The sequence below is a fragment of the Erpetoichthys calabaricus genome, chromosome 4 (genome assembly GCF_900747795.2).
Source record: "Erpetoichthys calabaricus chromosome 4, fErpCal1.3, whole genome shotgun sequence".
NCBI lineage: Eukaryota > Metazoa > Chordata > Cladistia > Polypteriformes > Polypteridae > Erpetoichthys > Erpetoichthys calabaricus.
Window position 1 is genome coordinate 98,503,606 of NC_041397.2, and position 13,053 is coordinate 98,516,658.

Below are 13,053 nucleotides of genomic sequence, written 5' to 3' on the forward strand. Positions count from 1 at the left end.
ATACTGTTCAGTACTTTAGGCTATTTATTCTTTTCCAGGTGATGATGCCAACACAGAGATTCAGTATAACAGAAGATCCATCCATAGAGTCATCACTAAAGTACAGTACTGTTAAATTTTAGCCATGTTTCCTTCTCTGTCTCATGTTTCAATGTCTTCTTTCTCTCTTTTTTGTTTATTGGTTTTGATTGTTTCTATTAATATAGTTCTGTTAATTTATTTATATAATTTTTATTTTCTATTATATTTGTATTACTATTATTCTTAGTTTCTATGTGTGTAATTATGTTTTCTTACATTCCTTGTGTTTTGCGGGTGAGCCCCAAAAGGGAGGCCACCATCAACTCACCACTAAAGAACAGTCCCTAGCCTTAAAGGCTGTCTGGGAAAGTGAGTTCCAGATGGTTCATTTGAATACAATTTTGAGGATCTGAGAGCTGAGATTTGAGAGTGGTCTTGAAAATGTTGCCTTTATGTTGATTATTTGGGGCTCCATGCTACTCAAAATTTACAAAAGAAAATGTAGCCCTTGATCTGTCATGGGTTCACACAAACACTCAAGACTTCTCAGTTTTCAGATTTGCACTGTGATAACTTTTGGCATCACAGACCTTAAAATCAAACATGAAAAGCCAGACCTGGACTCTTTACGGGTCTGGCTTCATTGAGTAGCCCTCATATATGGCAGTTTAGCCCCAAACTTAAAAGACAAACTTCTGACCTGCACAAAAGAATAGGGCTAAAGCTTTTAAAGTTCAAGATCTCTATAATGTCCAGAATGTAGGAGAGGAAAATCATTTAAAGAATTTATTTGAAGTACAGGTACTCAAAAATTAGCATAAAATGACAAGGTAGTACAAATGAACAAAAGCGGGCTTTGCCAAAGAAAGCAAAACCTAAAGCAAGCAAATACATAGCAAACCAGAAAACTGTACATTAAAGTAGATATGAGATGTTTTACACCAAGGTATCAAAGCTTGTCTCACTTTTGTGAAGCACAGTATCCACATACAGTAGTTTGTCAAAGCTTGTTTCAAAATTCCCATTACCACATCATGATGTCTGAAGCTTCGAATGTCACTGAAATGCTGGGAATAGTCTAACTTCTTCAAAGTTTTTCATAATTCCACATGCTATAAAAGAGGAAATTAAACTACTAGTTGTATTTGTATAGAGATTACAGTATATTGAATTAAATATGGAGCCAAGAAGAGTGTTGGAACATTTAGACCTGTTATCTGACAATAAGGTAAATAAGCATTCTTCTATTCTTCTGTAGTGGAGCTTATAATGTGTCATTAATGCAATAGGTTGGTATAGGCACATTCCTTAAACTTTCTTAAACACCGCTACTTTCACTTTGGCCTGTTCCACAAGCACATAATGAAACCCCATTATGATTCTCCTTGTACATTGGCACTGTTATTCTCTAAACACTGATGGGAAACTATTCATCTTTTGGGTAGCTTCAAAACAAAAATCGACTCACAGGAAAAAATCTGCAACAAAATTATGAATCAGTAGTGACTTATAATTTATTCATAACAAATTGCTGTCATAGCAACAAATTATATCTTTAGGTCAATACATTTTAAGCATTATTTTATTTCAGAAAACTGTCACACATACTAATATATACATTTATTGTAGCATTTTATTGACAACATGATTATCATACTATTAAAATGAACATACTGAGCATTTTTAGGCTTTTACTGCTTTTGTCAGAAAAAAAGCTAGGTAATTAAAAATGGCCTGTATTTGTCTCCACTTTCTGGTGCTGATGGCTGTGTAGATTTCTCTAAACCACCTGATGTCATTATTTTCTAAGCTCCAAACCATTGGATCCTTCTCCAGCAAAACTGAGAAGAAGACTAAAAAGCTTCATGGGGCTGTGTCTGCCCATCAATACCTTAAACAAAAGCAGAGCCAAAAGCCAGGAAATCTATTCATCAAAACAAGAATTATAAATCATAAAAGGAATAATCCCAAACAAGCAATGCCAAAGATATAGTGTACTGCTGTTTCCCATTAAGTACATGGAGGGGTTAGTACCCCAGCTGCATGATCAAATGGCCCTTCATCCTTGAGTTTCACATAAAGGGGGCAGATAAGAAAAAAAAACTAATAAACAGAAAAAAACAAAATAAAAACATATATACAAACCAAAATGGAATCGACAACATTATATACAAAATAATTGTAAAATAACAAAAAAGATTAAGTAAAAAATAAACATAAACAAGGGCAACAAACCCTGGCTGAAATATAGTATACAGCAGGATGCAAGGGGAATAGTGAACAAACTTTGCAGAGTGTACAATTCATAATGGCAACAATATAGAGACACATTTTGTATAACAGACAGCAAAATTTTGGCCAATTGGCCAAAGTCTCCAAGAGTGTGACTGTGTCTTTCCCTTTTTATTTTACAGTTTCAATCTACTCCATTGTCAAATGGCCATAGTTCATCAGTTATGAATGGTCAGATATTGCTCACAAAGAGTACTTATGAAATTGAGACTTAGCTGAATAAGTCTCGCTTGAATAAGCCTCATTTTTAAATCGAGGATTAACCATTTCCATGAATGCAAAATGATTTTTGTTAACTCAAGACATGCTTAGGAGATCCACAATTATGCTCACACTTGTGATATTTACACAGCCCTGAAAACCAATTATCGATAACATCTACCTTAGTTTGAAAAGCACAGAGGACAGTGCCACAGTGCAGATTGAGTAGCTATGACTTTAAGTGTGAAGCTGATGGGATGCATCGTGTATCGTGGACAGTTTTATTTAAGTGTCTTAAAATAGAACAGCATATAACAAAGACAGTGTCTGTTTTTTCAGCAGTTGATCAAAAAATAATATTCAAACTATAATAACACAAAGGAAATGCATCTGCAATAAAGAAAGCGAGAGCGGATGAATGCAAGTCTACGGTAGACTGATGCCTAAGTACATTATGATCATGAATTTGTGCATTGCATAATTAAATGTTAATAGCAAGTTGAAAAAATGCCTTTGAATTGTCCAGTCTGATTGTAAACGCACTTGTTTGTTGACAATGAAGTATACAGCAGCAATGTGACATGAATCCAGCAGCCAAGTGAAAATTCAATGCAAGTATATACAGTACTTCAGAATTGCTAGAATATGCCTTTATATGCAAACATATACTGCATATTCAGCAACCAAAAAGAAAGCTGCAGCTTAATAAAACTGGTGTGATGCTCAAATGTCACTCCTGCTGAAAGAGTTTGCCCTCATCAGAATGGCTAATTGTATAATATGACTGGCCATACATGTATTATTTAAAAGGACTGATGCTATGAAATGCTTTGCATTTTATATAGTCAATCTCTAATGAGTTTGGCGATGCCATTATTCGCAATGATGTTTGGGAAACCTGAAGCCTAGTGTCATTGATACAGCTTTATATCAATACTTTTTTCAGATTCAGTTACCAAAAAGAAAAAAAAAATTAAATTGATGCAAACAGTTGACGTAATGTGTCATGCATTTTCTCTGGCAAGATGACTACACAATGCATGGCTTCAATTAATTACATATAAATTTGGTTTTTGCACTTCTATAATTGTCTGAAAATGCCAAGAGGTCTGTATTGTCTTTTAGCGAAAACTGTTACAGACAATCTGAGTTCCTTCATTCATCTGAAGTGTGAAGACAGTATTCTTTTTCCTTTTTACAGTCAAATATAGAATCCCCAAGGATTTTTTTTTATGTCTTGAAAACAAGCCATAAAATAACAATATTTTTTCAGTTACATCAATAATTAGCTGCTTTATAGATGTAAAACATTGTGATGAATGAAAATTTTTTGTCCTTAAATTCACTTAAAACAGAATATGCTTTAGTGGGTGGTGATGCAGCAAATAGTGAAGCTTTTAATTTTTACCTTTTCATTTTTCATGCACAACCCTCAATCATTAACACATATTTATTGTCTAGTTTTCACAGTTCTGAACTTTCTAAAACCTGTATTCTCCAGTTTACAAATACTGCAAGATTAAGGTGATTTCTTATGCACAATATTTTGAAAGGTTAGTGCATTCAACTTTTATGAAGCAGAATTGACTATTGTAATTATTTATTGTCTATATGTTGAAATTGTTCACTTTTGTTTCTCTGAAGTTAATTCAGAAAACAGCAGCAAGGATGTAGATCATACAATAACTACACAAAGCATTTCTTTTATGCTTTATTAAGTATCTGCTGCATTTTTCTATATACCATTCAACTAACTGTCCATATCACAATCCATTTTTCAAGAATCACATTTTGTAAACCACTCCTAGGATCATGAATTTGATATAGTAAACACACCTATAAAACATTAAAGCTATTAAAGCTATATTGTGCACCCAGTATGGTTACAGTAGGTTACATTAAATTAGGAAAGCATATCTGGAGCAGAGAAGGATATTGAGATCTACACTTGGAGCCAGGCATGGATATGATGTTTACCTTCAAAGACATATTACGCAAATAGCCTTCTCATATTTACAGTAGCTCAAAGAAGACATATGTAGCTTTCTTTTCAGCTTACCACATTGAAGTCAAAAGCGTGTGGATGCAATGAGATGCCTAGTAGATGAAAACCATATTTGAATCATGTTTATTTAAACTAGAGCTTATGATTGGAAACTGACTATCCAGAACATTCCCAGATTGCATTGAGAACACTTAGAAATGAATCTTTGCAAGTAATGGCAGTACTAGCACTTTGTTGTTCAAAGTATGTTGCATATTTTTCCATTTTAAATAAGGCAGACTGGATTGACTATGAGGACAATTTAAAATTGCCAGTCAAATAAACCTGCAGATACCTGGGAATTTTAAGGTAATCTGAGTATTTAGAAATACCCCATGCAGATATTTTGAGAATGTGTAAACTCCATACATAAAGTGACAACAGACCATGGTCAGGATTTGATTCTAACACTACAGTACCGTGTCATCTGTTGTCATGCTGAATATTATTATTAAACTAGAAGATAACACAACATAGCATAACCTTCTCAAACCAGTTTTATTCAATTCAATTTACCCCAGAAGTACTCAGCATAAGACAAGAAGCAGCCTCAGGAAGGGTACCAGTCCATTGCAGGGCTCACTCTCTCTCTCTCTTTCTATCTCTCTCTCTCTCTCTCTCTCTCTCTCTCTCTCTCACACACACACACACACACACACACACACGCACACACACGCACACACACAAATTCTCTCACACTGGGTCAATTTGCAGTGTCTATATGTCTTTGTGGATATGTGAGTGCAGACTCCGCATGGACAACAGGAAGTTGCAGGATTCAAACCCTGGGTACTGGCTCTGTGAGTTGAGAGCACTAACCAGTACTCCACCTTTCCACCCTAAACTATAAGAATGCACTGAAAATGACAAGCAAAGATTACAGTTATTACATACAAATAAAATGAAAATATCAAGAAAACAAAATACAAAATTCACAACTGAGAACCATTGCTGAATTCTTGAATGCATTATTACTATGAATTGTATTATTTTAGTATTATGCAAGCAGCTTTAGAAACATTAGGGTTTCAGAACCTTGACTAGTATGGATGATATATTATCATTTAAATTCAATTTACAATGTTTTCTCTAGTATACTGTAGGTCAGGGATTCCCAAATTCAGTCCTGGTGTACTACTATGGTTACTGGCTTTCATTCTAACCAGTTTCACAAATTAGTGGGTCACTCTTATGTCTCATCAATCTGATTGTTCAGGTGGCCTTTTTTCTTTTCTTATTCGGCATTCAAAAAAAATGTTTTCTTTGTCATAGTTTTATACACTTAGGTTTCTTTTAACACTTTTATTTCAATTCAAGTTGTTTCTGTGAAGTTTGCTCCTTAAATTGTAGCCAGATACTGACAATTAGTGATGGGCCATGCAGACCAGGGTGTGAATGACAATGAATGTTAGCAGAACTGCTACTTTAATGTTACATTCATCCATCCATCCATTTTCCAACCCGCTGAATCCAAAACACAGGGTCACGGGGGTCTGCTGGAGCCAATCCCAAACAACACAGGGCAAAAGGCAGGAACCAATCCCGGGCAGGGTGCCAACCCACCGCAGGACACACACATACACACCCACACACCAAGCACACACTAGGGCCAATTTAGAAGCGCCAATCCACCTAACCTGCATGTCTTTGGACTGTGGGAGGAAACCGGAGCGCCCGGAGGAAATGTTACATTAATTTGTGTGCTAATTAGTAATAAAAGGCTTAACAAAGTGGTCCTTAAGTTCGGTCCTGCAGACCACCATAACTGCAGGTGTCCATCCCAATCACCTTCTGCTTTTAACTGGTTTCCTGTCTTTATTAAACAAGCTTTTATTTTCTGGTTTCTGTCTTTTTTTTGGTATCAATCCAGAAATTACAAAATGGTACAGAATGAAGCAGGCATTTGTGTGTGTAACAATAGGTGTTGTTTTTTTTTCTTGCTTTTTAAGATTTAGCTATTTTTTATGTTATGGTTATTTCATACTTTCTTTTGTATATTAGATCATAAGTGAATTTTATACTGAAGTATCTGCTTCCATTTAAAATTCATTGTCATTTACACCTGTGTCTGTACTGCTCATCACTAATCGCCAGTATTTGGATACAATAAAGGCAGTACATTCCACAGAAAATGGTAAATTAAAAAGAATATGGTAAAAGAAAGCTAACATTTAAAGATATGACAAAAATGCAAATTTCTGGATTTTGTTTACATGTCAGTATACTAGCTGATATTTCTGAATGCAAAATAAAAGAAAAGGACTAATTAAACAGTTGTATCATTTAGAAGTAAGACTGAACCATTTATTTGTGAAACTGGTTGGATTGAAAATCCACAGGCTACAATAGTACTGAATCTGGAAATGGTTGCTGTTGATGATTTTGGTCAATTCATCACTTCTCATGGCTACATGGTTTAAGCTGCTTGCAACTTTTTGCATAGGCTTGATATTTTCTTTGGCAAAAAAAAAAGTATTGTATAAGATTTGACATTGGCAACAGCTAGTGTTTAAGCTCTACATTTTTAACTAATAATATTTGCAGGATGACCCTGGCAAATAATATGTGGCAAAATATGTTTTTCTATTATTAATAAACTTATTGCTGTGCAAAAGATGCATTCCAGTAGAGAAACAAATACTGAGAAATACTGAAAACCAGCAAAGGCTTATCTCTGTTTTAAGGTAGGCCCTTATCCTATGTAAAGCTCAGCAGGTATCATTGCAACTTGTTGCAGAGCAGCTTATTGATGAATTTAAAACTGTAAAATTTAAAATTTCTTTCTCTCCTACCTTTTCTACCACACTATTTTATTTATCATATATAAGAAGTATTAAAGAACATCAATATCATATCAATTTTCATATCCCTAATTATCTGAAAGGTTGTTAAAGCACCCATGTAAGGATTTTCCAACATTAGTGAGAATTGTAACCTAACACATTTCATAATGGGTGAAAACGTACAATTCACAGCATCCATTAAGATTTAAGTATGTCTGGAAAGGATCTGAGAAGCCTTGGTTGGCATTATGTATATTTCTGAAATAAACAGCACTTCTTATTTGAGACTATTGAACACCAGATTTGCACGTGGACAAAGTGTGAAAAAGGGTACAATAAATGGTACATTCTTGAATGGCACATTGTAAAAAAAAAAAAAATAGGACTCTGATCACTCACAGCCAATAAAACAATTCTGATACATGTTAGAGGCAAAATGACTCAGTGATCATAGCAATGATCTTTCGAGACAGGCCAGCAGCATGTGGACTCTGTAGTAGGACACTGCACAATAACATACGTCAGCAACCTTTCTTTGAAAAGTCATCAATTTCAGTAAGCATAATAAAATGTTCACACAGTACTAGTTGCAGTCCTCTTCATACTCTGAATAGACAACTGTCATTCTGATGGAGCATTTGGCCAATGCTTCACTAAATATGGCACAAGATACAAGACAGCACGGATATGGACTACATTGCAGCACACTGTAGCAAAGGAGCTCCCAAACTGGGGTGCCTGCACCCCTGGTGAGTATGAGATGACATTTCAGGGGGTGTGATAAAGAGGATCTGCCAAAATTGAGTAAGGTGTATTGTTCAACTTTATCTTGGTGCAATCTGTGTCTTGCATGTGTAGGTCATTTATCAGTTAGTGTTCCTGTTCTATGATATAAAAAGAATGAATCCTTGCATGCAAAATTGTCACTTGTGAATGAGCCACAAAAATATGCACTCTCGCAGGTTCATTGCTGTGGTTGGAGTGTTTGTAAAGGCAAATAACATTTTTTAGAGAATGGAATTTGGACATTGCAATGATGCATAGAGAAGGGCAAGGTCTAGTATTAATTTCTGTGCAAGCCCTGTTTGTGAAACGTCACTAATTTTGAGATTTGATTGACATTTTTGCTAAGTAGGGACAAGTGGTACTGAATTGGATGTAACACCTGCTGCGTACACTCAGCCCATATTTCCTGCTGGTGGTCCTGGTAGTAGTGTATCAATTCTGTTTTTGAGCTGTGGTGCAGGTGTTATCGGGGGACAAAGCTGGTTGACAGTGTTTCATTGCATAGTGGTGCAAGGCACCTGTTACTTCATGGGGGCCTCGAATCACCAAACTCCTTGATCATTGATTGTATGATGCTTTGTGGGATACCCTAATACCCAGATCATCAATCGAGTGTCTAAGATTCACAGGGGACACATTTACAAGATTATTGAAATTTATATAGGCAAATTGCTCAATTTATATGTAAATGTTATGCAAGGAGTTAAAAGATTATTTTTAGCTCAATTTGTTCACATGCAGTACTGTATGTGGTTCAATTTCATCTTCAAATGTGATATTACTTTGGGGGTGCAAACATAAATCAAACATTTTTAGGGATGTGGGGCACAGAAAAGGTTGGGAACCACTGCTGTAGGGGCTTGTATTGGCAGCAGTGAGGGATAGGGGTCTGATCCAGTACTAATGACCATCACATAAAGCCTCATTCTAGATGAATACATCATTCAATAAAAATAAAAAAATAAATAAAAACTTACAAAAAAAGCACCAGAGGTGTGGAGAAGTACATAAATCTGAGATTGAGATACAATAGCAAAGAAAAATACTATTAGAATCAATCCTTAAACTGTGGGTCTTATTTAGAAAAGTTAGGCTAAGTTTTGCTTTCTTTAAAGGCCAAAAATGTGTTCTTGTGCGAGTGTAATGTAAAAGAAAAAAAATCGCCTTGTGTTTTATTTTCAGGCTTTTTTATAACATATTATGAAGGGAAGTCTATTTCGGCAAGAACATGTGCAATGAAAGTAACTTTGTAGGACGTTTAACACCGGGGCCAGTTTACCAAAGCTGACATAAAAATTATATATAATAAGAATTGCAATTGTCTTGATGTCATGCGGTCCAGGATTGGTTCCTGATGTCCTTCCCTTAAACCGGAATATACTCATCCCACCTCGAACTACCGTGTAAATGATTAAGCGAATTCGACAACGGAAGGATGGATACTGAAGGCTGGTGGATCAGTTGCTTTTATGACAGTAAACAAAACATAACGTAATTAAAATGCGAGCCAACCCCAACCAGTAAAATTGTTGTTTGGAATTCTCCGGTTCCTTTCCTTTACTAACTTCTCCGTGTTTACTCTCTGGTGACTTCCCCGTGACGTGACGTAATTTTGGAAAAAAAAACCCGCGCTCCCAAAAGATAAACAAAAGTAGAACTCCGACCAATGACATTCCAATCGCGACAATACCAAAACCAATAAAACGGTTTTCCAGCTGGATAGAGGCGGGTTTCCTTTACAGTCCAACATCTGATTGGTTTTACGTGCTAAACACGAGGGTTGGCGTGGCGGGATTTTTCAGATTAGTGTGAATCCGGGCGCTCTGACAGCAGTCTTTTGGAATGTTATTTTAATGTAAATGTTTTATTGGGGTGTGACCCAGTTAGCATTTTGAGGTGTTTAGTGGATTTTTAACGTTTTGTATCCAGTGTCCACGAGTAAAGTAGTACTGTTGCTTCGTAACACGTTGTTCTTTTTAGCGTTGGCAGTAATAGATTAAGCCGATATAGATTATCGTGTTACGTCTTCAAAGGAGGAAAAAAAAAGTAGCAACCGCAAGCTGAGTGTTTGCATGGCAATGTGTGTGTGGACGATTCTCTAGGATTATAAGAAGAAGAAAACAAAGAAGCGAAGGGAAGTGAGTGCCATCGACTTATTTTTTTCGTAAAATTGTTATGGAGCACAACCATCAACAGCGGTATGAGTCATCTCACGGAAAGGAGTACAAGTTTTCAAAAAAGAAAGTTTTTACTGGAGGCACTAGTCATGCGACGGGTTCTTGGGAGGACGGAGAGAGGAAGGCCAAATTTGTGAGTATCCTTGTAAGCTTTTCATTTTTAATATAACTTGAGGAATGTGTTATTCCTTCAGGCAGGCCTGGTGGGGGGTGGCATATTTCTAAATCGTTGAATGTTTATAAGTGCTCGAGCCTGCAATTGCCAGGCGGCTTCTCAGACACGAATGCAGTATTCTTGAAATTCATATACACGTTCTGAAATTTATATCCTTTGTACTTTTAGAGGGCTAAGGCGTAGCCCTTCTAACTCTCTGAAAAATGCTTACGTTTAGCGACATCATCAGTGTTTTATGTTGGGTTTGCATACACATTAGACAGTGCAGTCAGTTCGGAGTTAGAGCATGGCGGTGTCAGTGTGTAGCAGAAAAAGAAGAGTAAGTAAATTCCACGATGAAAGTAAAAGGCAAATCAGCACATTTCAAGTATTTGAAAATATTTGATTTTCAATCTATGTGCATTATATTATTTAAATCTTAAATATAATGTAAATGTTTCGCACAGAAAGCTTGGCTGTGAACCACCGTTATTTGCCTAGACATCAATATTGTGGGTTTAGTTGCTAAAAGTAAAAACTTTTTTTTTTAAAAGTAAGTAATCTTGTAGTAAAATGTAGAATGCTGTAATTTTCATTACTGAAAGACAAAGTTTTTATATCCAGAACTCTGTTTTTCCCACCCCATGTTTGGTCTAATTAATTAGCTATGCAGACTTTTGGCATGTGGGATAAAACTCTCACAAACAAATGAAGGATGATAATGATGCCATCTCCATACAGAAGTGTGCAGCTACAGTTCAGACCTGGACCCTGAAGTTGTGAGGTCATAATCCTAAACTACAATGAACCTGTACATTTGTGTATATAGAAGGAGATATGTAAAGCAAGTGGATCCAAACCATCAGATATTGGTGAAAACATGAGTTTATACAATAAATCTATTTTGTGTGACACTTTTTCACGAGTAACATTACTTCCCTATCGAGTTGTTTCTGGTGAAGGTTGAATGGCCTAGTAACTACAAAATTCACATCTTTGTTCGGACCTTTGTGTTCAGCATCAGGTGAGAGAAACCTTTTTCCCTCTCAAAATAATTTTGTTGTTTACTTGCAGCTGAAATTATGGACATTTTTGTCAGCTTGTGATGTTTGAAAATACAAGGTACAGTGTAGTGACTTAACAAGAATTCAAGACTTGATGGCTTCATTGTTTGTCTCTGTCTGTGCTGTGGTAACAGATTTTGAAGCTAAGCAGCTATCACTCAACCTGTAGGTTTTACCAATTTATTTTTCAAAAGTAACAACTTATTTTACCTGAGTAACAGCTTTCTGTGGATTTTTGTATATTTGTCTTACATAAACTAGCTATTAAAAGATTGTGGATGAACTATGTGTGTTAACTCTGCAGGTATCTGTTGCTATAGAGCTGCTACTTGTTGAGAAATGGTCCAGTTAGTTGTCTGAGATCACCTGTTTATCTGAAGTTCCCTAGAATTTGGGTATTGTAGACTGAAGGTGTTTTTTGTTTGAATTTTTAAGAGTGTTTTAACTGAGCTTTGGTGAAACGAAACTGATGGTGGCATTTGGAAATCAATGCAGTTTGTTTTTAGTTCAAGTTAATTTTTCTATGATTTAAGAAAAATTAAACTTTTCTCAGACTGTTCAGACTCACTTAATGGGAATGACAGACTAAATTGCAGGCTATTATGGGAATGTGCAACCTCTTATTGGCTATGGTTATGGTGACACTTTAAATTGCTGAAAAGGTTGTGGAGTGTGACAGGGCTCTTTGTGTCTTTATGCAACCAGAATATTTCATCACGTTCTTCACTATATGAAATATTGCCTGATCTTCAGCTGAAATATTTTTTTTGTAGTTTGTCTCTTTACATTCCAAAAGGGTTCTGTTTCACAGCTTATATAGTGCAGCACAAGCTAAATCTATATATAAACTATATAACTATAGTAAAAAATGTTGTGTTTGCGTAACTAACTAAAGCATAAATGACTATGACATACTAATTACTAGTGCTTGACCAATATGAATTTTTATTTATTTACATTTATAACAATATTGATATGTGGGCAGCAAGAATGGAACATCGCCAGTGCTTAAAGACCCCGGTAAGATTTTTAAAATATGTGTTAGTTTTCATTGACAAAACACAGATAAAATGATATTAAATAAATAAATGTTTACACGTGAAATGCTTTAATATTTAACATTAAAACGTGTCAAAAAACTAATAATACTCCATTAAAAATTTGTAGTAGTCTTTAAAAAAAGTTTCACATCAGTAAGAGCTGGCATGCAATTTAACCTGAACATTATCAGTATATTTGCTTACCCCACTTTAACTTTTACTCCGCTTTCCTCTTTCTGAAAGGTCGAAGTGCCATTTCTGTACACATAAGACAATTCAAAGTCTCAATAAATCCTCGTGTAGCACAGATTGTTAGTGGAGGGAGTAGAGGATTAGAAAGATTGGCAGATACCTACTGAATGTTTATAACAACTTGAGGTCAGAAAATAATAAATTATCAGAAAATAATAACTTTTGAACTTTGTAAACTTTCTAAATCATTAACTGTTTCAATAATAAAAACATAAAAGTGATTTTTGCCAAAAGTAGTG

The 13,053-nt window shown here is 35.4% G+C and overlaps 1 protein-coding gene across 1 annotated transcript in view; it reads left to right on the forward strand.

Annotated features, from left to right (window-relative positions):
• The first annotated feature begins 9,892 nt into the window (after nt 1-9,892).
• Nucleotides 9,893-13,053, forward strand: part of LOC114650158 (protein diaphanous homolog 3-like) — a 1,033,571-nt gene continuing 1,030,410 nt past the window's right edge. The window contains exon 1 of the mRNA XM_051925675.1: nt 9,893-10,437. Coding sequence (XP_051781635.1) covers nt 10,303-10,437 — 135 coding nt within the window. The 5' untranslated portion in view covers nt 9,893-10,302. The remainder of the gene's footprint in view (nt 10,438-13,053) is intronic.